The sequence below is a fragment of the Equus asinus genome, chromosome 21 (genome assembly GCF_041296235.1).
Source record: "Equus asinus isolate D_3611 breed Donkey chromosome 21, EquAss-T2T_v2, whole genome shotgun sequence".
NCBI lineage: Eukaryota > Metazoa > Chordata > Mammalia > Perissodactyla > Equidae > Equus > Equus asinus.
In genome coordinates this window covers 87,778,338-87,801,434 of record NC_091810.1, presented here as the reverse complement: position 1 = coordinate 87,801,434, position 23,097 = coordinate 87,778,338, and the positions used below count along the sequence as shown (strand labels likewise).

At 35.8% G+C, this 23,097-nt stretch overlaps 1 protein-coding gene across 22 annotated transcripts in view; it reads left to right on the top strand.

Annotated features, from left to right (window-relative positions):
• Window positions 1-23,097, top strand: part of TFDP2 (transcription factor Dp-2) — a 173,226-nt gene that overhangs the window by 45,441 nt on the left and 104,688 nt on the right. For 13 of the 22 annotated variants that reach the window (XM_044754074.2, XM_044754073.2, XM_070493442.1 and 10 more), the window contains one exon: window positions 783-849. The exons of the other annotated variants lie outside the window; for them this stretch is intronic. In XM_044754074.2, the coding sequence (XP_044610009.1) occupies window positions 783-849 (67 nt within the window). The remainder of the gene's footprint in view (window positions 1-782; window positions 850-23,097) is intronic. 22 annotated transcript variants of the gene reach the window in all.

Below are 23,097 nucleotides of genomic sequence, written 5' to 3'. Positions count from 1 at the left end.
CATATTTAGCTCTATAATTTCAAGTAGTCTAGTGGACGTCACATTAAATGAAATATATTGTCTAAAGCTGAATTTATGAACACACCTGCTCTCGGTAGTCCCTCCAGTATCATACTGATAGCAATAAATGTTAGCGTGGGTTGAGCACTTTGTGTCAAGCACTGTCCTCTATGCTTTACATGAATGATCTTACTTAATCTTTCTAACAACCTGAATTGGTAAGTACTTCTAGCACCCTCCGATCTTCAGATAAGAAGACTGAGACAGAGAGCGTATATGACCATGGCCACACGCGTGGTCAGCTTGACGAGCCAGCGTATGAACCTGAGCAGTTGGACTTGAGGCCTGTGGGCCTCAAGTCTGCCTTGTGGTATTAATGGTCTTTATTTGATCCATTACATGTCCTAATGTTGAAAAGCATTATAGGCAGTGATTATTAAGGGAAGCAATGAGGGTGGAATTTTGGGATGTCTGTTGGCAACTTCACAGCTGCCACATTACTTGCTTTCAAAAAAGCATTAGTAAAAATCTGTAGATCTCAGTTCTGCTCATAAGTCATTTAATTTTTATCTTAATCTGGAAATCGTATTTTTCCCATTTCAAGCAATATGGCAACATTGTTAAAAAATCCTACTCCTATAGTTGATATAATTAATTCATTTTTATGTGACTATATGTAATAATTGATATGGATGTCTGGTGGTAGGTATAAAATAGCTTATTAAGTGATCACGTAATACCTAAGATCCTGTTTTTTTAATTTTTTAAACTATTTTATTTAGGTTGGTTTGAGTTCCACAAATGCAGAACTAAGAGGATTTATAGATCAGAATCTCAGTCCAACAAAAGGTAAGGACAGTTGAATAAAAATTTTCTACATTGAGCTAGTTTTATTGCATTTGTTTTATAAAATATGCAACTACATGAATAACTTTATGTATAATAATAATTATATAATATTACTGTGTTGTGTTATCATATACCAGATAACTTGTATCCTGTGGAGTCATTCGCCTCTGAGGGGTGGGGGAGAGTGAGAGCGTGACTCTTCTCCGCCTTTTCCTGAGTGGTGTCTAAGTGCATCCTTGATCAGTGGTCCTGTCACAGTTGGAACAAACTATTCAAGCCATTTTCTTCTTCATTTTATTGTTTGAGAGCCCTACTTTTAAGTGATTTAACTTGTAAGGAAGTATAGTAGAATGAATTAATATATGTAAAATTCCTGTGACTAGTATATGGTTTACTGTGGGAATGCTTATGTCGGAAATCTGACCCACCAGTACAAGAATTTATGCAGGACATTGGCAGTATCTTTCAATATGTGTCTTTCAATAGTGTCTTTTAGTCTGTAGAGATTACATATTGAAATAGTTATGGTTGAAACAATATAATGTCTGGGATTGTCTTCAAAATAATCCACTGGGGGAAGAAGAGTAAAGTGGGTGGAATTATAGATAAAACAAAATTGTCTATGAGTTGGTTAATTGTTTAAACTGGGTGATAGCTATGTGAAGTTTCATCATTCCTTTCTTCTTTTGTATATGTTTGCAATTTTCCATTTTAAAAGGTAGGAACAAAATTTATGCTATTACAATACAAATAGCTATGAGAGAAAGAAACATCAGCTTCCTCAAAGGGTGTATGTCTAAGGTAGGCTATGTACTCTGGAGAGAAGGCTAGAGAAGTCTGTGTTTCAGTACAGTGGTCCCCCTCAGCCAAGGTTTCTCTTTCCACGGTTTCAGTTACCCATAGTCAACTGCTGTCCGAAAATATTAGATGGAAAGTGTGAGAAATAAACTGTTCATAAGTTTTAAATTGCGTGCTATTCTGAGTAGCATGATGAAATCTCATGCTGTCCCGCTCCCTCCCACCTGGGACATGAATCATCCCTTTGTCCAGTATATATGCTACCTGCCCCTTAGTCACTTAGTAGCATCTCCGTTCTCAGATTGACTGTCACAGTATTGCAGTGCTTGTGTTCAAGTAACCCTTATTTTACTTAATAATGGCCCCAAAATGCAAGAGTAGTAATACTGGCAATTCACATATGCCAAAGAGAAGACAGAAATTGCTTCCTTTAAGTTAAAAGGTGAAAGTTCTCGATTTAATAAGGAAAGGAAAAAAATTGTATGCTGAGGTTTTTAAAATCTATGGTAACTTTTATAATGGTGTATTGTTAAAATTGTTCTATTTTATTATTAGTTGTTGTTAATCTCTTACTGTGTCTAATTTATAAATTAAACTTTATCATAGGTATGTATGTATAGGAAAAAACATAGTGTATATAGAATTTGGTACTATCTGCAGTTGCAGGCATCCACTGGGGGTCTTGGAACATATCCCTCACTGCTAGGGGGAACTGCTGTATAAAAATGTCTAGCTTAATAATAAAAATAGTCTGTAGAATTATTCTAAGAATTTAAATATGTATTGTGAAGCAATGAAAGAGATACTTCAAGCCTTGGTGCTTCTCAATTTTTTTCTAATTTTTATTGTGGTAGAATACACATAACATAAAAGTTATCACTTTAACCTTATTTATTTATTTTTTTTTTGGTGAGGAAGGTTGGCCCTGAGCCAATCTGTTGCCAGTCTTCCTCTTTTTGCCTGAGGAGGATTGTCGCCAAGCTAACATCTGTCCCAGTCCTCCTCTATTTTCTATGTGGGGCACCACCGTAGCATGGCTAGATGAGTGGTGTGTAGGTCCGTGCCTGGCATCCAAACCCATGAACCCTGGGCTATCGAAGTGGAGCACATGAACTTAACTACTACGCCACTGGGCTGGCCCCCACTTTAACCAGTTTTAATTGTGTAGTTCAGTGGGATTAAGTACATTCATATTGTGCAACCATCACCACCATCCATTTCCGTAACTCTTTTCATCTTACAAAACTAAAGCTCTACACCCATTAAACAGTAACTCCCCATTGCCTCCTCCTCTAAGCCCCTGGCAGCACCATTCTACTCTCAGTCTCTATGATTTTGACGACTCTAGATACCTCATGTAAGTAGAATCATACAGTATTTGTCTTTTGTGACTGGCTTATTTCACTTGGCATAATGACCTTAAGGTTCATCTATGTTGTAGCATGGGTCAGAATTTCCTTCCTTTTTGGGGCTAAACACTATTCCATTGTATGTATCTACCACACTTTGCTTATCTGTTCATCTGTTGGTGTACCCATGGGTTGCTTCCCTGTTTTAGCTATTGTCAATAATGTTGCTGTGAACATGGGAGTACAAATACCTTTTCAAGACCCTGCTTTCAATTCTTTGGGGTATATACCAGAAGTGGAATTGCTGGGTCATGTGGGAATCCTATTTTTAATTTTTTGAGGAATTGCCATTATGATTTCCACAGTAGAATGTACTATTTGACATTCCCACCAACAGTGCCCAGGGTTTCCAGTTTCTCCACATTCTTGCCAACACTGGTTATTTTCTGTTTTCTTTTTAATAGTCTTCATCCTAATGAGTGTGCAGTGGTATCTCATTGTGGTTTTTATTTGCATTTCCCTACTGATTAGTAATGTTGAGCGTCTTTTCATGTGCATATGGCTATTTGTATATCTTCTTTGGAGAAATGACTGCTAAAGTCCTTTATGCTTCTCATTTTTTTTTTTTTCACATGATGGCATACATAGAAGATGATAACATTTATTGGGTGCACTAGGGCTAAACAGAGGAGGCTTAAGGTCAGAAGTAAGCTAGCTAGGAGCTCCACCCGCCCCAGGCCACTCCTGGCTGCCCCAAAGATCTGAGGAGATCAGTGTCTTAGGACATCCACAGCCTACTCACAGCACACAGTTGGGGATCTCTGCTCTAATCTAATGTAATAGTCAGGTCAGGAGAAGGAACTTGGAACCACAAGCTTGGCAGATATGGAGAACTATCATATTTAGTAGGGAATAATGGTGATGCAATGATCTTGAAAATAAGAAGGGAGAGGATACCAAGTCATAAAGTGGAGGAGTGACATAGAAAAAAAGCCTTCAAAAGACAGAAAATGAAGCAAGAGAATGAGGGTTTAGGTGAGAGAGGTTGTCTTTGATGGTAGGCGAGGCATCTGAAGGGTAGGAAAGATAGTCATGAAAGTCAGCCCTGAGTGTATGTTAATAATACAAGTAAAGGGGGCTGGCCCTGTGGCCAAGTGGTTGGGTTTGTGCGCTCTGCTTTGGCGGCCCAGGGTTTTGCTGGTTCGAGTCCTGGGCATGGACATGGCACTGCTCATTAAGCCATGCTGAGGCGGCGTCCCACATGCCACAACTAGAGGGACCCACAACTAGAAATGCACAACTATGTACTCGGGGTCTTTGGGAGAAAAAGGAAAAATAAAATCTTTAAAAAAATATATGAGTAAAGTTTAGTTATAGAGTACAACCTTCTCAATTTGTTTAACTTTATGGAACAAATGGAGAAGAGGGAGACAGAGAATCGTTTAAGAGGCAAGAACTAGAGAAGTTGGTTTAGAAGCATCTTTTGTGTAAAAAGAAAATTGTTACTCTTCTTTGAGCTGTTGGCTGGTGGCAGCAGAAGGAACCAAGATTAAGAGAACCAACAGGATTTGGAAAAGAGATTTCTTTTAATTATTTTTTAAATTGATGAAAATCAGTTAATATTTATTATAGGCCCAATATGGGAATTGTATTGGAAGTAAGATGTAGAAAAGTATTTTACTTAATTGAAATGATGATGTAGCAATGATACTGTAAGGATTTTGAAAATTAGAAAAAAAATTTCTACCACCCTAACATAACCTTTTTGTTTTTGTATATTATTTTTTATTAGTTGTTCATACACTTATGTTTTATAGTTACAAAGCTAGTACACATATAATTTTCTTTTCTGCTTTTTTGACCAAATGCAAAGTACACTTTGCATATTTTGACAGTCTTCATAAATACTATTCTTAGAGCTTCATACTATTTCATTGCATTTCTGAATCATAATTTATTAAACATTTCCCCATTTTCTTATTGCTGGATATGTAAGTCTTTTTTTTTGTTGGTGGTTTTATATATGTGATGTGTGTATGTTTATATACATGATATATATAAATACACATACATAGGTATATCTGTATCTATACAGTTATGATGTTGGACATCCAATGAATTTCTTTAGTCAGCTAAGTTTTTGTTTCTTTAGATTTACTTTCTTAAGATAAATACTCTGAAGTATAGTAACTGGGTCTTTTCCTGGCTTAAAACCTGTTAAACAACTTCTATTTATATTAGAATAAAGTCCCAAACTCCTTACCTACTTTACGTCCCTGCATATGTTTTTGTTCTTATTTCTGTCACTCTTATTTGTACCCACTGTGCTTCAGCCACACTAATATTTTTGAGGGGAAGCTGTTTGGCAGTATCTATGAGGAAATTTTAAAATGTTGATTTCTTTTGGCCATGTTATTAGGCTTTTAGGAGTCTGTGTTAAGAAGTAATCTTAAATATAAAAAGACAAACCGTAATTCTTTTATCTTGGTTTTTAGCATTTGACTATGATGTGCCTAGATGTGGTTTTCTTTCTATTTATTCTGCTTGTGGTTCACTGAACTTCTAAAGTTACGTCTTTCACCAAATTTGTGAAAGTTTTGGCTTTTGTATCTGCAAGTTTTTTTCTATCTCTTGTTTTGCTCTCCTTTTGGAACTCCAATTGCATGTATGTTAGATCTTTTGATATTGCTATGTGAGTCCTGAGGTTTTAAAAATTTTTTTCCCTACCCTTTTTCCTCTGTATTCTTCATGTTGGAAATTTTCTATTAATCTAACTTAAAGTTGACGTTTTTCTGTTATTACCATTCTGCTGTTTATCTTATCCAACGAATTTTTAATTTCAGATATTGCATTTTTCAGTTCTAGAATTTGCATTTGGTTCTCTTTCTTTACTGAAAATTTCTGTCTTTTTGTTCATTGTCAGACTATTTTCCTTTACATCCTAAGTGTAGTTATAGTAGCTGCTTTAAAATTCTTCTCTGTTGGTTCCAACATCTGAGTCATCTCAGGGTCAAATTCATTGATTGCCTTTTACCTAGAGAATGGGTCATGTTCTTCTGTTTTTTCTTATGTCAAGTAATTTTGAACATATCCTGGACATTGCAAATATGTTGTAAAGACTCTGGACTTGTTTATATTCTCCCAAAGAGTGTTGTTCTTTTTGTGTTAGTAGGCACTTAACTTCATTGGATTCTAACTGCAAACTATGTCTTCCTTGTGATGGAGTGGCAACTCGAACCTCAATTTAGTAAAAAATTTTTTAGCCTTAGCTGGGATTCTTAAAATCTGCCCCATGTATGTGTGGTTCAGGAGTCAGTCAAAGATTTAGACACAGTTTATGCACAGAATCTGGGGTTTCCCCTGTCTGAGTCTCTCCTTCTTCCAGTTTCCCCCCTTTATAGCAATCATGTTTATCCCAAACTCTGTTATTTAGTTCTTCAAGCCAGTAAGACTGTGTTTTCTGTGGGAGTTTTAGCGCCTTGCATAGCATAGACTGGTGCCTCCCTTCTGGCTAAATGCCATAGAAAATGGGAAACTCACCTGGCTAAACAAGTACAACTCTGTTGGTATCTTTCTTTTGCTTTGAGATAGTTATTTTTTATGTTTTATCCAGAATTTAGAGTTGTTATCCGCTAGAGTGTTGGTTCAGTAGGAACTAAATGGTTATACTAGAAGCAGAACTAGAAAGTGCTTTTAAAAAGACATTTATTGTGGTACCATTTATTGCTGATCCTAAAGGGTAGATGGAAATGTAAGGGTCCCAGAATAGCCAAAATGATCTTGAAAAAGGAGAAAAAAGTTAGAGGACACGTTTTCTGATTTCAAAACTTGCTATAAAGCGAGTTAAAAAGACTGTCACTGCCATAAGGACAAGTACACAGATCAACAGCGTAGTATTCAAGGTCCAGAAATAAACCCACATTTATGGTCAACTGATTTTTGACAAGGGTACCAAGACAATTCATTGGAATAAGAATAGTCTTCTCAAAAAATGGTACTGGGACAACAGATATCCACATGTAAAACAGTAAGTTGGACTCCTGTCTCTCACTATATACAAAAATTAACTCAAACCAATCAAAGACCAAAATGTAAGAGCTAAAACTATAAAACTCTTAAAAGAAAACATAGGCACAAATCTTCAATGGTTTTCTTAGATAAGACACCAAAAGTAAAAGAGCAAAATAAAAAATGAATAAATTGGACTTAAAATTTAAAACGTTTGTGCTTTAAAGGACACTATATTAGTTCGGATTGCCATAACAAAATGCCATAGACTGGGTGGCTTAAGGAACAGAAATTTATTTCTTACAGTTCTGGAGGCTGGGAAGTCCAATTTAAAGTGCTGGCCCATTCGGTTCCTGGTGAGAGCTCTTTTCCAGACTACTGCCTCCTTCTTGTGTCTTCACATGAAGGAAAGAGAGGGAGCAAGCTCTCTGGTGTCTCTTCTTGTAAGGGCATGAATCCCATCAGGATGGCCCCACCCTCATGGCCGCATCTAGCCCTAATTACTTCTCAAAGGCCCCCTCTTGAAGTATCTTCAACATACGAAGTTTGAGAGGACACATTCAGTCCATAACAGACACTGTCAAGAAAGTGAAAAAAAACCCCACAGAATGGGAGAAAATATTTGCAAATTATATATCTGATAAAGGACAAGCATCCAGAATATATAAAGAACTCTTGCAATTCCATAATTTAAAAAGGTAAATACTCAATTTAAAATAAGGCTAAGGATTTGAAGAAGATATTCAGTTGGATAATATATGCGTGAAAACATGCTCAACATCATTAGTAATCAAGGAAATGCAAATCAAAACCACAATGGGATATCACTTCGCCCCATTAGCCTGGCTAGAATAAAAAATACAGATAATAATAAGTAATGGGGAGAATATGAAGAAATAAAAACCTGCATATATTGCTAATGGAAATGTATAATGATGCAGCTGCTTTAGTAAACATTCTGGCTGTTCCTCCAACAGTTAAACATAAGAGTTACCATATGACCCAGCAGTTCCACTCCTAGGACTGTACTCGGGAGAACTGAAAACATATATCCTTACAAAAACTTCTACATAAATGTTTCTAGCAGCAGTATTCATAATAGCCAAAAAGTGGAAACAACCCAAATGTCCATCAGTGGATGAATGGATAAACGAAAGGTGATCTAGTCTATACAACAAACTGTTTACATCAGTGTGAAATGGCTGCACCATTTTATGTTCCTACCAACAGTGCACAGAGTTACAATTTCTCCACATCCTCGCCAACACTTTTTTTATAGCCATCGTAGTAGGTATGAAGTGATGTCTCATTGTGGTTTTGATTTGCATTTCCCTAATGACTAATGATGTTGAACATATTGTCATATACTTATTTGCCGTTTATTATCTTTTTTGAAGAAATCTATGCAAGTCCTTTGCCCATTTTTGAATTGGATTGTTTGTTTTTTGGAGTTGAGTTTTAGGAATTCTTTATGTATTCTGGATATTAATCCCTTATGAGATAAATGGTTTGCAAATATTTTCTCCCGTACAGTAGGTTGTCATTTCACTTTCTTATTGGTATCCTTTAATGTGCAAAAGTTCTTTATTTTGATGAAATCCAATTCTTTTGTGGCCTATGCTTTTGGTGTCATATCCATTAAACGGTTGCTAGATCTAGTGTCATGAAGATTTTTCCCAATGTTTTCTTCTAAGAATTTTATAGTTTTAGCTTTTAAGCTTAAGTCTTTTATCCATTTTGAGTTAATTTTTTTTTTCCTTTTTCTCCCCAAAGCCCCCCAGTACATAGTTGTATATTCTTCGTTGTGGGTCCTTCTAGTTGTAGCATGTGGGATGCTGCCTCAGCGTGGTTTGATGAGCAGTGCCATGTCCGTGCCCAGGATTCGAACCAACGAAACACTGGGCCGCCTGCAGCGGAGCACACAGACTTAACCACTCGGCCACGGGGCCAGCCCCCATTTTGAGTTAATTTTTGTATATGATGTAAGATAAAGGTCGAACTGGCATATGGATATCTAGTTTTCCCAACACCATTTGTTGAAAAGACTGTCCTTTTCCCATTGAGTGGTCTTGGCACCCTTGTCCAAAATCAATTGGCCATATGTGTGAAGGTTTAATTCTGGGCTTTTTATTCTATTCCATTGGTATATATGTCTCTCCATATGTCAGTATCATAATGTTTTGATTAGTGTTGTTTTGTACTAAGTTTCAAAGTTGAGAAGTGTAAGTCCTCCAACTTTATTCTTCTTTTTCAAGATTATTTTGGCTGTTTGGGACCCGTGCAATTCTGCATGAATTTGAGGATCAGCTTTTCCATTTCTGTGAAAAAGTCTTAGAATTTTGATAGAGATTGGATTGAGTCTGTAGGTCACTCTGGTTTTATTGACATCTTAACAATGCTAAGTCTTCCTATTCATGAACATATTCCATTTATTTAGATCTTCTTTACTTTCACCATTTCTTTTTGAAATAATGAAAATCTTTTAAAAATAGGTAGTGGTGATGGGTATATACCTTTGTGACTATACTGGAAATCACTGAATTGTACACTTTAAAGATGAATTTTGGGGTATGTGAATTATACCTTGATTTAAAAAAAGAAAAAGACCAACCACTTTCTTCAACTTGATGTCTACGTCCAGCGCTGATTTCTTTTCCCCCCGTTACTAGATTTCTTGAAAGAAACTCTGCACTTACAATCCCATTCTCAACTTTCATTCACTCCTTTGCCCAATAATCTGGCTTTAGACTCACTAGTCCACTGAAACTGCCCTTGGTCTCTGTCTTCTTTTTGTTTTTTGTTTATCAGCATTTGGCACCATTAACCTGCCCTTTTTTTAAAAATAAACTTTTAATTTTAGAGCAATTTTAGGTTTACAGAAAAATTATAAATATTGTATAGTGTTCTCATAAACCCCTCACTCAGTTTCCTCTACTGTTAACATCCTACATTAGTCTTGTAAAGTTTTTACAATTAATGAGCCAATATTGATACATTATAACTAACAGAAGTCCATACTTTATTCACATTTCCTTAGTTTTTAGCTAATATCCTCTTTATTGTCCAGGAAGGCATTCAGGATACCACATTACATTTTATCATCGTGCATCCTTAGTCTCCTTTTGACTGTGATAATGTGACAGACTTGCTGTGTTTTTTGATAACTTGACAGTTTTGAGGCGTCCTGGTCAGGTATTTTGTAGAATGTCCCTCAATTGGGATTTTTCTGATGTTTTTTTCATGATCGAGGTTATGTGTTTTTGAGAGAAAGACCACAGAGACAAAGTGCCATTTTCATCGCAGCATATCTAGGGTGCATACTACACCTTGACTCATCATTGTTGATGTGAGCCTTGATCGCTTGGCTGAGGTAGTGCTTGTCACGTTTGCCTACTGTAAAGCGACTCTTTACCCGCTCCCTCTTTCCATACCATAGTCTTTGGAAGGAAGTCAGTATGTGGAGCCCACATTGAAGAAGTGGAGAGTTTGCTCTGCCTCCTTAAGAGGGCCAGTATCTATATAATTTACTTGGGATTCTTTTGCACCCTAGATTTGTCTCTCCTCTCCTATTTACTTATTTATTTATTTAGATAGTCAGTCCTTATATCAGTATGGACTCATGGATATTTAGTTTATACTCTGGGTTATAGTTCAATACTACTTTGTTTTTTGGCTCAAATTGTTAGAACTGTGGTCATTGGGAGCTTTCAGTTGATTGTCTGTGTCCCTTTGACACATCCCCCTCATTGTGGGGTGTTTTTTTTGAGCCTCTCCTTACTTTGTAGCATTACAAGATGTCTGGGCTCATTTTATGTATTTCCTGCTCACTCCTCAGATCAGAAATTTTTTGAAAGGGTCCTGATTCCTTTTAATGGGGAAAGTTATTAGAAACCAAGATCTCGGTGCTGGGTGAGCTCATTGCTACTGGGTGGTGTCTTTCTTTTTGAACCACTGTTTTCCTTTGTGTCTGTGATACCAGACTTTTTAGGTCTTTCACAGAAGGCAGTACAGTGTAGCAGTTATGAACAAGAGCCCTGGAGGACCGACCAGGGTGTGATCTTCCTTGCACTTCTTACACCCGACTAAATGTGTAAACCTGAGCAAGTTGATTTCTCTAAGCCAAAATATCTACATCTGTAGTGATGCAGATAATAATAGTAAGTTGCTCGTAGAGTGTGTAAAAATTAAATAAGGTAGTGCACATAAAATCACTGAGACAGCATCTCGCATGTAGTGAGCATTCGTTAAGTGCCTACTTCTTTTCTTCCTGTTAATATTTTCATCTTCCTTTTTCGCTGTTTACTTTCAGTCTATTCTCCTAGTTTTTCCTCTCTTTGTCTTCTTAATGTTAGTGTTCCATGGGGTTTTATCTTTGTTATGTTTTCTTTTCACCTTGTACATTCTCCCCAGGCAATTTCATCTATTCTCACTGCCTTAGTTATCATCTGCTTTGTATATGGATGATTCTCAAATCTGTACCTTTGGCCCAAACCTTTGGCTTGAGTTTTTGAATATCCAACTGCTTATTGGACACCTTCATTTAAATAACTTATATGCATCTCAGACTCAATCTGTCCAGAATTAAAGTGATTATTTCACCATCTCAAAACCTGCTCTCCCCTTTTCCTTATCTTACTGAATGGTGGTACCATCCACCCTTTGCTCAAACTAGAAAGTGAGGCATCATCTTTGACTCCTTTCTCTTTCTCTTTCTACTCTCAATCAAATCACTTATAAGACTTGTTGATTCCACCTCCTAAATCTCTCAGTCTCCCTACCCATTTCCTTTGTCTCCATTGCTGCCATCTTAGTTCAGACTGCTGTGAACCATTTCCTGGATTCCTGCAGCTGTTCTACTTCCAGATTTCTTTCTTTCTGCTTCATTCACTGTACTGTAGCTACATACTTTTTCTCAAACACAAATCTGAACAGTCTTTCCATGTTAAAAAAACATTTTAATAGTTCCTTATTGCCCTCAAGATAAAGTCCAAACTCCAATTTAAAAGATCCTTCATGATACGGTTCTTGCTTTCATCTTTAGCCTTATCTCAGACACCTATGCTTCTGCCTTCTCTCTCTCTCTCTCTGCCTTTCTGTATGCTTTTCTCTGTACCTGGAATGCCGTGCCTTCCTAACACTGTCTTCTACTCCACTCCTCATATGTGTACATTTCATCTGGCTAATTTCTGATCCTTACATCTAAGTTTAGGTCTTATTTCCACTTGGCCCATAATCCCCTAGTGCTCTCTCCTTATCCCTATTGTAGCATTTATCACACTGTACTTTAATTACTGGTTTACTTATTGGTCCCCTCCTGACTCCATGAAGTCAGAGACTTTGTCTTATTCATCATTGTATCTCCAGGACAGGTATTTCAACGTATCATCTGTCCCAAACTGGGAACTTTGTTGAAAGAATGTGTGCCCTGTCTTCTATCTATAGTTCCTTTGGCCACTGGGCAAATTCCTATTTACTGTTTAAAATCTAGCTGAGCACGAATTCCTCTGTACCTCCTCATTACTGTGCCTCCTCATGTTAACCTTTGGACCCTGTACATACTTTATTATTGTCCTTATCACATTATATCGTATTTCTTTATATGATTGTCCTTTTACCAGACTATGAGCCACTTGAGGGCAGGGTCCTTTTTAATTTTGTCGTCAGAGTCTAGTGTGGTGTCTAGCACAGTTCTCTGCACTCAGTGAATGCTGAACTGCGAGAGCTTGTGTTGCTGTAGCATTCCCAGACTCTAAGAGTTGGAGGTTTAAAAGTTACGTAATTAATTAAAATAAAAACAAGGCTGAAGGTAATTATATTCAGTCATAACAAGGGGAGTAGTAGAGGGTTTAAAAGCATTTGAATATTTGTATATCCTTGTCATAAATTCTTGTAATTATGCATTAAGAAAAATAAAAGATAAGAATACTGTAACTGAGGGCTTCATTATCTATGGTGTTGAAAGCCCAGCAGAACCTTTGGTGAAAGTCAGGGATTCCTCAATTATCTGAGAGGCACAAGCTGTTGGGTGGGCTGTACTTTTGGGTATTTCTGGCATGTGGAAAGAGGCCATACTTGCCTGCAAGCTACATGCAGCCCTCTGGGAGCCTGCCTCCTCAGCAGCTGGGGGAGAGTTTTACTTAACGGGATGTGGTGTTCACGTCCTTGCAGGTAGATGGGGTCTGCCATGTGTCCTCCACTTGTTCCTTTATATCCTCAGCAGAGCAGTTCCACTTTATCAGCCCATTCTTTGCTTGCACGCCAAATTTAAAGTATGCCTAAGTTATACTGACTACTGCTTCTCCACAGTCCAAGATACTGCAATAGCCTTTGGCTGTTAAAGTTACAATTCAGTAACTCAGAAGACCAAATATCACTGAATAGTCAAACAGACTCCTATGAAGGCAGAACTATTGGAAATGATGTGAGAAAGCTGTGATGGGAAGAAAAGGGAATGAAGACTCTTAAGAGGATATAGTTGCAACACAGAAAAAGTTATTTTGGAAGTGAAAATGTATTCAAAATTATTAAGTCTAAGAAAGATTGAAAATAAGAAAAGGCCGAAGATGTAGTATGAGCAGTGTAACAATATTGATATCAAATAAAATATACTAAAAGCCTGAAAGCATTAAAAGGACAAAGGAGAATATTGAATAGTGAAAAAAGGAACAATAAAACCAACAATCCAATTTTTAGAAAATGGGCAAAACTTATGAATAAACAGCTCACAGAAGAAAATATTAATGGTTCTTACACAGATGAAAAGATACTCTACCTCATTCATAAAAGATGTAATTTAAAATTACACTGAGTAGGGGCTGGCCTGGTGTCATAGTGGTTAACTTCACGTGCTCTGCTTCAGCAGCCTGGGGTTCGTGGGTCCAGATCCTGGATGCAGACCTACACAACGCTCCTCAAGCCATGCTGTGGCGAGGGTCCCACATAAAAAATAGAGGAAGATGGGCACAGATGTTAGCTCAGAGCCAATCTTCCTCACCAAAAAAAGAAAGAAAGAAAGGAAGAAAAAGAAAATTTACATGAGTAGCGTTGTTCACTTTATAAGACTGGCAAGTAATAATAAGTTTGATAAAACACTGTTGTCAAGGGTGTGGGGTAGCATGTGCTTTCTTATACTGCTGATAGGAGCATAAGTTAGTACAACCTTTATGGGAAGCAATTTCACAATATCTATTAACATTCACTTTTCCTATGGCCTAGCAGTCCCAATTTTAGGAATTTATTGTACTGATACGCTTGTAAATTTAGAAAATAAAGCTTAGCTTTGCAGTATTGTATGTAATAACAAAATATTTGAAAGAGTGTAAATCCATCAGTAAGATCTGGTTAAATTATGTTCAATACTTAGAATACTATGCAGATGTAAAATTGGGAGTGAGAAAGCTATCTACAAAGACACGTTCTTAAGTTTACAAAAGAAAAGTGCAGAACAACATGCTGAGAATATAACCATTTTTTTAAAAGGAAGTGAGCAGTAACAACATACATACACATTCTTATTCACGTGTTTTTTGTAAGGATATGCAAAGACTCTGGACATTAGTTATCTGGTAGTAGAGAAAAAACAGTATCTTTCACAGAGAAGTTTTTAATTTTAATAAAGTCTAATTATCAATTTTTTCTTTCATGCATCACGCTTTTGGTGTTGTATCTAAAACGTCATTGCCAAACCCAAGGTCACTTAGATTTTCTCCTAGGAGTTTTGTGGTTTACATTTAGGTCTGCAGCCCATTTTGAGTTAATTTTTTGAGAGGTGTAAGGTATGTGTCTAGATTCATTTTTTTTTTTGCATGTGGATGTCTAGTTGTTCCAGCTTCTTTTGTTCAAAAGACTATCCTTTCTCCATTGAATAACCTTTGCTCCTTTGTTAAAGGTGAATCGAATATATTTGTGTAGGTGCATTTCTGGGCTCTTTATTCTGTTCCATTGATCTGTGTTCCTATTCTTTTGCTGATACCACACTGTCTTAATTAATGTAGACATACGGTAAGTCTTGAAGTTGGGCAGTGCCGGCCCTCCAACCCTTCTTCAATATTGTGTTGGCTGTTCTGAGTCTTTTACCTTTCCATGTAAATTTTAGAATCAGTTTGTTGATATCCACCAAATAACTTACTAGGATTTTGATTGAGATTTCATTGAATCTGTACGTAAAGTTGGGAATAACTGACATCTTAACAATATTGATTCTTCCTACCCACAAACATAGAATGGCTCTCCATTAATTAGATCTTTGATTTCTTTCGTCCGAGTTTTGTCGTCTTCCACATAGAGATCTTATACATATTTACTGGATATACTTAAGTGTTTCATTTTTTTTGACGCTAATGTAAGTAGCTTTGTGTTTTTAGTTTCAAATGCCAATTATTCGTTGCTAGTTTATAAGAAAGCAGTTGACTTTTATGTTTTAACCTTGTATCCTGCAACTTTGCTATAATTATGCTTATTAGTTCCAGGAGTTTTTTTTATTGTAAATGGTATTTTTAATTTCAATTTCCAGTTGTTCTTTGCTAGTATGTAGACATACAATTGGGTTTTGTACTTTGGTCTTGTAGCTGGTTACTTTCTGAACTCTTTCCTAGATTCCTTAGGAGTTTTTACAAATACCGTCACATCATCTGTGAATAAAGACAGTTTTACTTATTCCTTTCCAATTTATATTTCTTTTCCTTTCCTGTTGTCACTGATTAGGACTTCCAGTTCAAGTTTAAAGAGAAATGGTGAGAGCAGACATCCTTGCCTTGTTCCTGATCTTAGGAGGGAAGCATCAAGTCTTTTACTATTAGGCGTGATGTTAGCGGTAGAGTTTTCACAGCAGCCCTTTGTCTGGTTGAGTAAGTTTCCCTTCTATTCTTGGTTTTCTGAGAGTTTTGATCATAAATGGTTGTTGGATTTTTGTTAAATGTTTTTTCTTTACCTATTGCAATGATTATATGTTGGAGTATTTTTAGCCCATGAATATGGTGAATTACATTGATTGATTTTTACATGCCAAACCAACTTTTATTCCCTGGATAAACAGCACCTAATTATGAGAGAAGCTCATAAATTCTCCATTTAGACAGTATTGTTGGTTAGAGCGTGTTTTGTACTATTTTGAATCCTTTATAATCTAGAGATGATTCTGGGACCCCTAAGTAGCAGCAGGGAACCAGCTGAGGTTGGATTACATACGTTTGTGTGGAACCAGTTGTTTCAGATTTTGTAACGTTTTTCAACAGATCTTCACAGCCTGGGAACAGGAATGAAGGAAGCATTTTGTGGGCAAGGAGGTAGGAACAGAAGGAATTTAGAGTTCTACCAAAAGTGTTGCTGGAATGGCTCCTTGTAGGGACTATAAGAATTTCTGCCAAGAAGGGGATGTGAGAACTTTACTTTCTTGATGAGAAATTTAAGAGGAGTTGGAAAGGTGAAAGGGTAGGGAATTGGTGTTAGAGATTTTCAGGTTTTGAAATCTTAAAAAATAGAGTAGTCTATATATTTTAGAGTTGTACCTTTAATTAAAAAGGCTACTAACATTTGCCCGTATTATTTTCTTTGGATTTTACTTCACAAATTTAAGCCCTGAAATACATAGTAAGTTTTTGTTTTGTTTTATGTTACTTTGAACAGTAGGTATAAGTGACAGTTGGTTGCTATTTCTATAAAAATTCTTTGGCAGCCTTCTAAATCTGAGGTCATATTAGGGTGAGTTTGGCTTCTCTTACTGTGCTAGGCTTAGTAAGAGATTGTATTTTAATTAACACAGTGAATGGTTCTGGCTTTGCCTTTTGAATCTGGGTTTGGTTTCAGGATATTTAAAAATATCTTAATGCTCTGAAAGTAGACAACTATCCCATTCTACAAATAGTTGTATTAACCTGTTCGTTCCAGCAGCTTGCTTTTCCTGAAGGACCTGCGCCATCTGCTCTTTTTTCTCTTTTGTATTTTTCCTGTGTTTACCTACAAGATGTTTTATTTAAGTATGAGTGTTTGGTCTACCATATTAAATAGTTAAATATTAGAATTAAATAATTACCTTTTATGAATAAAATTGAAGGAGTTCCTGATTTAAAACAAAAAATAAAGGAAAAATTAAAATGTTTTTAAATAGACTTTGGTTACCACGTCTTTTATCTTCCTGTTAACTGCTTTCACAATGTATTTGTGGTTAGGCAGAATTACATAACTTTGCTCTGTGTTTTGATTGTGTGTTGTAGATTTAGAAATAGTTTTTTGTTTTGTTCTTTTGTTTTTTTTGCTCGAGGAAGATTGTCACTGAGCTAACATCTGTGCCAAGCTTCCTCTATTTTATGTGGGACACCACCACAGTGTGGCTTGATGAGCAGTGCTAGGTCTGCGCCCGGGATTTGAACCTACGAACCCTGGGCTGCCAAAGCGGAGTGTGCAAACTTAACCACTACACCACCAGGCCGGCTCACGGAAATAATTTTGATAATGTAGTATGTTATACCTGAGCCACAATAAAATGGCTTTTTTTCGTTTTTTTAATGTAAATTGTTATTCTCTATTCTGATAGTTCATCTAAATTACTTTATTATAAAGAGTATGACATGATGATACCTATTTTTTATAGTTGTTGAAATAACCAGTTACTGTTTCATATGAAAGGGGATAAACTGATCTTCTTTTTGGAGGAAAGGATACTGCAGTCTTGTTTCTGTATTATTACAAAATTAATTTTCAGTGAATCAGTTTGTAACTCAGTTGGCAGGAGTAGAATACTCTTGAGATGAAAAGGTCTTTATTTATGTGATTTCTTATGTGCTTAGTCTTTTGAAAATGGAGTTGATCTAATTGTCTGTTTTTATTTCCTATTCCCATATGGCCCATTGTCTCCTCCTGGAAGAAAACCTTTTCACACCTTTACCTTTGGCCGTCTTGCTTACTCTTGGTAACAGCTATTGGTGCTGGTTAATTTCAAACCCACTGTGTGAAGGGAAGAAGATAATTTTGATTGCCGGTTAGAATTTCGTTCTAAGATAAACCTCTTAAATGTTTTCTCTTTTGAATTTCCTTATTTAAATTTGTCTTGTTTATGACCATTATGCAATAAAATTTGCATGCGTTGCCAAACCGAAAAGCCAAATATCCAAAAACATGCTAGAAAGCTGGTTAACAGCTTTATTGCCAACACAATGTTTTTAAAATTAAATCTACCAATTTCAATTGCAGATGTTTTTATTCAGAAGAGATTAAATTGCCCATTGTGACATTTAACCTGCTTTCTTCTCCTCTTTTTTATAAATCACATAGTGAATAAAAATGGTAGCTGAAATATTCTTTTTTAAAACTGTATTTGTCTTTAAAAAATAATAGGAAAACTATTAAAAGTTGCTAAAATTTTACTAACTCTATCTTTTTCTTGAGGACTTTTTTATTTACTCTGATGAAAATGCACTGTGTTTTGCTTGATGTTGTAAAGTAAGTTTGATATATTTGAAAAGGGACAGGTTTTGGAACCATAGAAGCACAGCTTCAAATTTCAGCTTTGCCATTTTTATTTACCAGGTCTACAGTCGGTAACATAGAAATTTACTAAATCTCTGTCAGATTTTCACATTCATGTTATGGGAGTAATGATACCTGCCTCATAAAGATTGTATTTTCTCATTTAACCCTATTCTGTAAAGCTTTATGTCTAATACTTAGCATGTAGTAGGTGCTCAAAAAAATATTCTCCTCCCCTTTACTTTCTTCATTGTTTCTTTGATATTCAAGCCTTTCTTTATCATTGATTAAACTTGCGTGTCTGCAAGTTGCTGATTAAATTATTGAAAAGACCAGCCCGAATACATTTAACTGTAAGCTGTACTTTGAAGTAAAAGGAAATTGCTACCAGGATTTACTTGTAATACAAATTACTTCTTTCATTATCTGTCTGTGAAACTAATTAAATCAAATATTTTATGTGTATCACAGAATAAGCTAGGAACTCTCTTATCATCCTTTATTCAGTGACATCCTGTGCGTCCCCTTTAGTGAATCCATTTGGAATCCATTAAAGTATGAAAAATAGCATGGCTGACATTGCAGACATGTAAATCATAAACATAACGGAAGTGGAGCAGAAGATGAAAACGTTTATCTACCAGTAAGGTCCTCCATCTCCCAGATGAGCAAGGTAGCAATTAGAATAATAGTTTGAAAAAAATTATTTTTTTCCACTTTCTGATTAATAAAGGTGATGTTTTCTTACTATGCCTGGAGGTTTATAATGCTCTAGGCGAGGAGTTCTTAAATTTCAGCGAGCATCAGAACTGCCTGGAGGGCATGTTCTAAAGATTGCCTCCAAGAGTTCTGACTCAGTAGGTCTGGAGTAGGGTCTGAGAATTTGTATTTCTGACAAGTTTCCAGGTGAACTGATCTTACTGCCCTGGACCACACTTTGAGAACTACTGCTCCAAGGGTATATAGAAGAAGTGGGGATGAAGCAACAGGTAGAATCAGACTGATTTTTCTGCCTAAGAGTTTTCCCTCAATTCATAAAACTTTTTTTCCCCCGTACCTTCTATGTGTCTCATACTGAGGTGTCATCAAGCTTCACATGTCTTAGACTTTCAGACCATAGATTTTTTGGTTTACTGAGAGACTCTACTGGCTAAGGAGCTCTTTCTAAAAAAAACGTCTAGTGAAGAAAGGAGGAAAGGTCGTCAATTTTGTTGTCTTTCCAAACCTCTGTCTTCATGTCATAGCAATATTTTATCTTTTACTAATTTTAATGCAAAAGCATTGGCTCCTGTAATTCTGCCTTAGGTATCTATCCTAAGGAAGTAAATTTTGAAGTATGATTAATAAAGACAAAGCGAAATTTATCATAGCATTATTTCTAAGTAGGGAAAATGTAGCTCCTACACAGAATTGTATTACGAGGTGATTTTAAAGTAAATTGCATATGTATGTATGTGATAGCTAATTTTATAGTCAAATTTTGCTTATGGAGAGAAATATTTTAAAGGTAGAAAATGCTTGATATGCAATAATTACTTTATGTAGGGATGTTGCTCAAATTTAAGTAAAACTGTATGTGTTACATATTCTTAACTATGTGAAGTTTATAGAAAAATGAGGAAATACGTCAAATTACATGTATCTTTAGAAGATGAGATTATGATTGATTGGTGTTCTTTTCTGTATTTTGTAATGTATCCATGAAGGGGTATTAGTCTTATAATGAAAATCTTCATGTTATATATTTATTTGTGTATATATATTTCAAGTTTTAGTCAAAATATGGAGAGAAGAATATATATACAAGTGTATAGCTCAGTGGAGTTGTACAAACCAGCACTCATATCTAGAAGCAGAATGTTACGAGCGCTCCTGAAGCCTGCCTTGTGTCCCCTTCCGAGGGTAATTGCTATCTTGACTTCTAACAGCATAGATTATTTTTATCTGTTTTTATGCTTTATTTATGGAATCATGCAGTACTCGTTCATGACTAGCTTCTCATCCTCAACTTTGTTTGTGAGATTCATCTGTATCTGGTTGTAGTTGATCCTTTCTCATTGCTGTATAATATTCCATTTTATGAATGAACCATAATTTGTTTATTCATTCTAATGTTATTGGGCATTTGGGTAGTTTTCAGTTTTGGGATATTACAATTAGTGATCTCATGAACATTCTAGTCCACGTCCTTTGGTGAGCACATGCATGCATTCCTGAAGGGCATTTACCTAGGATTGGAGTGGTTTGGTTAGAGAATACATGTGCTCAGCTTTAGTAAATACTTCCAGATGACTTTTTCCAAAGTGATAATACCAATTTACACTGCCACCATCAGTATATGAAGATTCCCTGTTGCTCACATCCTTGCCAGCACAGTCTTGTGTCGCTTCATGATGGAGATAACATTGTGAAAAATGAGTCATTAGGCAATTTCGTTGTTGTATGAACAGCATAGAGTATACTTAACACAAACCTAGATGGTTTAGCCCACTATACACCCAGGCTCTATGGTGCTAATCTCACAGGACCACTGTTGTATGGGCAGTCCATCATTGATGGAAAGGTTACGCGGCATGACTGCAATGTCCTGTCTAATGAGATTTGCTGTGAGTTTCTCAAGTGCACTTTTGTAATTGAATTTTATTTTCATATTGACTTCAGTTATAAATTTGAAGATATGTTCTCATGTGAAAATCCTTCCGGACACATTTAAATTTTTTGGCAAAACAAGTAAGTTAATAGAGTCTGTTGGCTGTTGTAATCAAGAACATTGCTAGACTCAAATAAAATAATATTTATAAAGCACTACACTGATTTTTGCGTTACTTTTAGAGCTTTAATAATTTTGAAATGTTCTTAACATCTTGGTTTTCTTTCTGTTTTATCCGCGGATACCTTTATCCCTGACTCTGCATGTGTAGTTCTCAGAATCTATTCCATTCTTCCTGTTGCCTGAGTCCTTAGAACAAGGCGGAAAGCACAAAACAATTCAAAAACTCTCCACAAAAAACCAATTGTGTATATATATAAATTTATAAATATATAATTTTTATATATATATAAAATTTTATTAGCCTCGGTGTTTTAAGACAAAGTAGGACTTGTATCTAGCACAACGCTCAATTTGTTGAGTGGATGGAACAATGACAAAATTCTGCTGTCAAGCTTTTTTCTTTTCAGGTTTTCGTACAGCTTCCACTTGTTGTCCCCTCCCCTCCAATTTTGGAACTTTAGTTTAAAAGGGAGTATTTGAGATGAATAAGAGAAAATTGTTGAAGTTTTTCAAAGTGAAACTTTCTTTCAAGATAACCCCATAAGGACAAGTCAGAAAGGAGAAAAGTAAATCATGAAATCACTGGAAATATTACACATTTTAGAGTTTTTTTTTTTGTAGTTCTAATTTGGGGAGAATCTATTCAACTTCTCATTAAAATAAAAAAAGCATTTTCTTTATATTAATTAAGATGTATCAGTGAAATAAGAAATTCTACAATATATATTTGTTACTTATGAACAAAGAGGAGGAAAATAAAAGAACTTCCAAAAAATGAGGAAAGAAAGCTGGAGGCCAAGAGATTAGGAACAATGAAACTGTGTTTGAGTAGCATCTGTTATCCCAGATGATATTAAAGAGTTTTGTGTTGAATGTTTTTTTCTCAACTCTCTTCTACTCTGGATCATAAAATTTTATAGAGTATTGTTTAGTTAGAAAAGACAGCTAATCCTCTAGAAATTGTTGATTATTTTGCTGGCCAGTTTTTAAAGCTTTCCTTGGTTTTTGGTTCCAGATCTTTAAACCTCACCACGAAGCAAGCCAGTTGTTAAGAAATGTTGGATACAGTTGTTGGAAAATCTTGAACATGTGTGTTAGAGTGGCTACAGAGAAAATGCATGGGCCTTAGGCCCGAAACTTCAGAGCTTTGTTTAATATGTGTATCAGTTTTATATAATTGGTCAAAGCATATATGTAAAACTGCTCCCTAATTCTATGGACAAATAGCTGAATAACTGTACCTTTATTCTGTAAAATCAGCTTCTCAAATTTGAAGATATTCTAGATTTTATTTTTTTGATCACTATGTTCTCTCTTTTAATATCTAAGATTGGTATACCAAGGTAATTTTTAAATGAATTGGATATTTAAAAAATAGAATACTTTAAAATATTAATTTACATAGAAAATTCTAAAAAGTATGGGTTAGATTAGTGAATTATACTATCCGGGAGATGTAATCCTTTTAAGGCAATGTCCTTATCTCAGTTTCTATGAAATTTGAATTGGAAATCTGGTAAGAGAATTGTGACTCTTTTGCAGGCTATGGGGAGAAGTGACATCTGATATACCTGGAACACAGACCTTAAAGGATTCCGACTATAGACACATCTCAGCTCAGTTAGTATTGAACTGACCTGAAAAATATGTCATAATAGCATGACCTCTGAGATGGTTTGGATGGAAAACTTTGTTATAAAGCCAAGGGGGTGAGTCTGGGAGCTGTAGTCAAAGAAAATTTCTAGCATCTCCCTGCAGCCATATGTAGTTCACAGTTATTAACCCCTTCCCTTCCAACTTATCCTGTATTTTTGGAAAAGAAGGGAAATGTCTTTCTCTGAGATTTTTATTTATTTA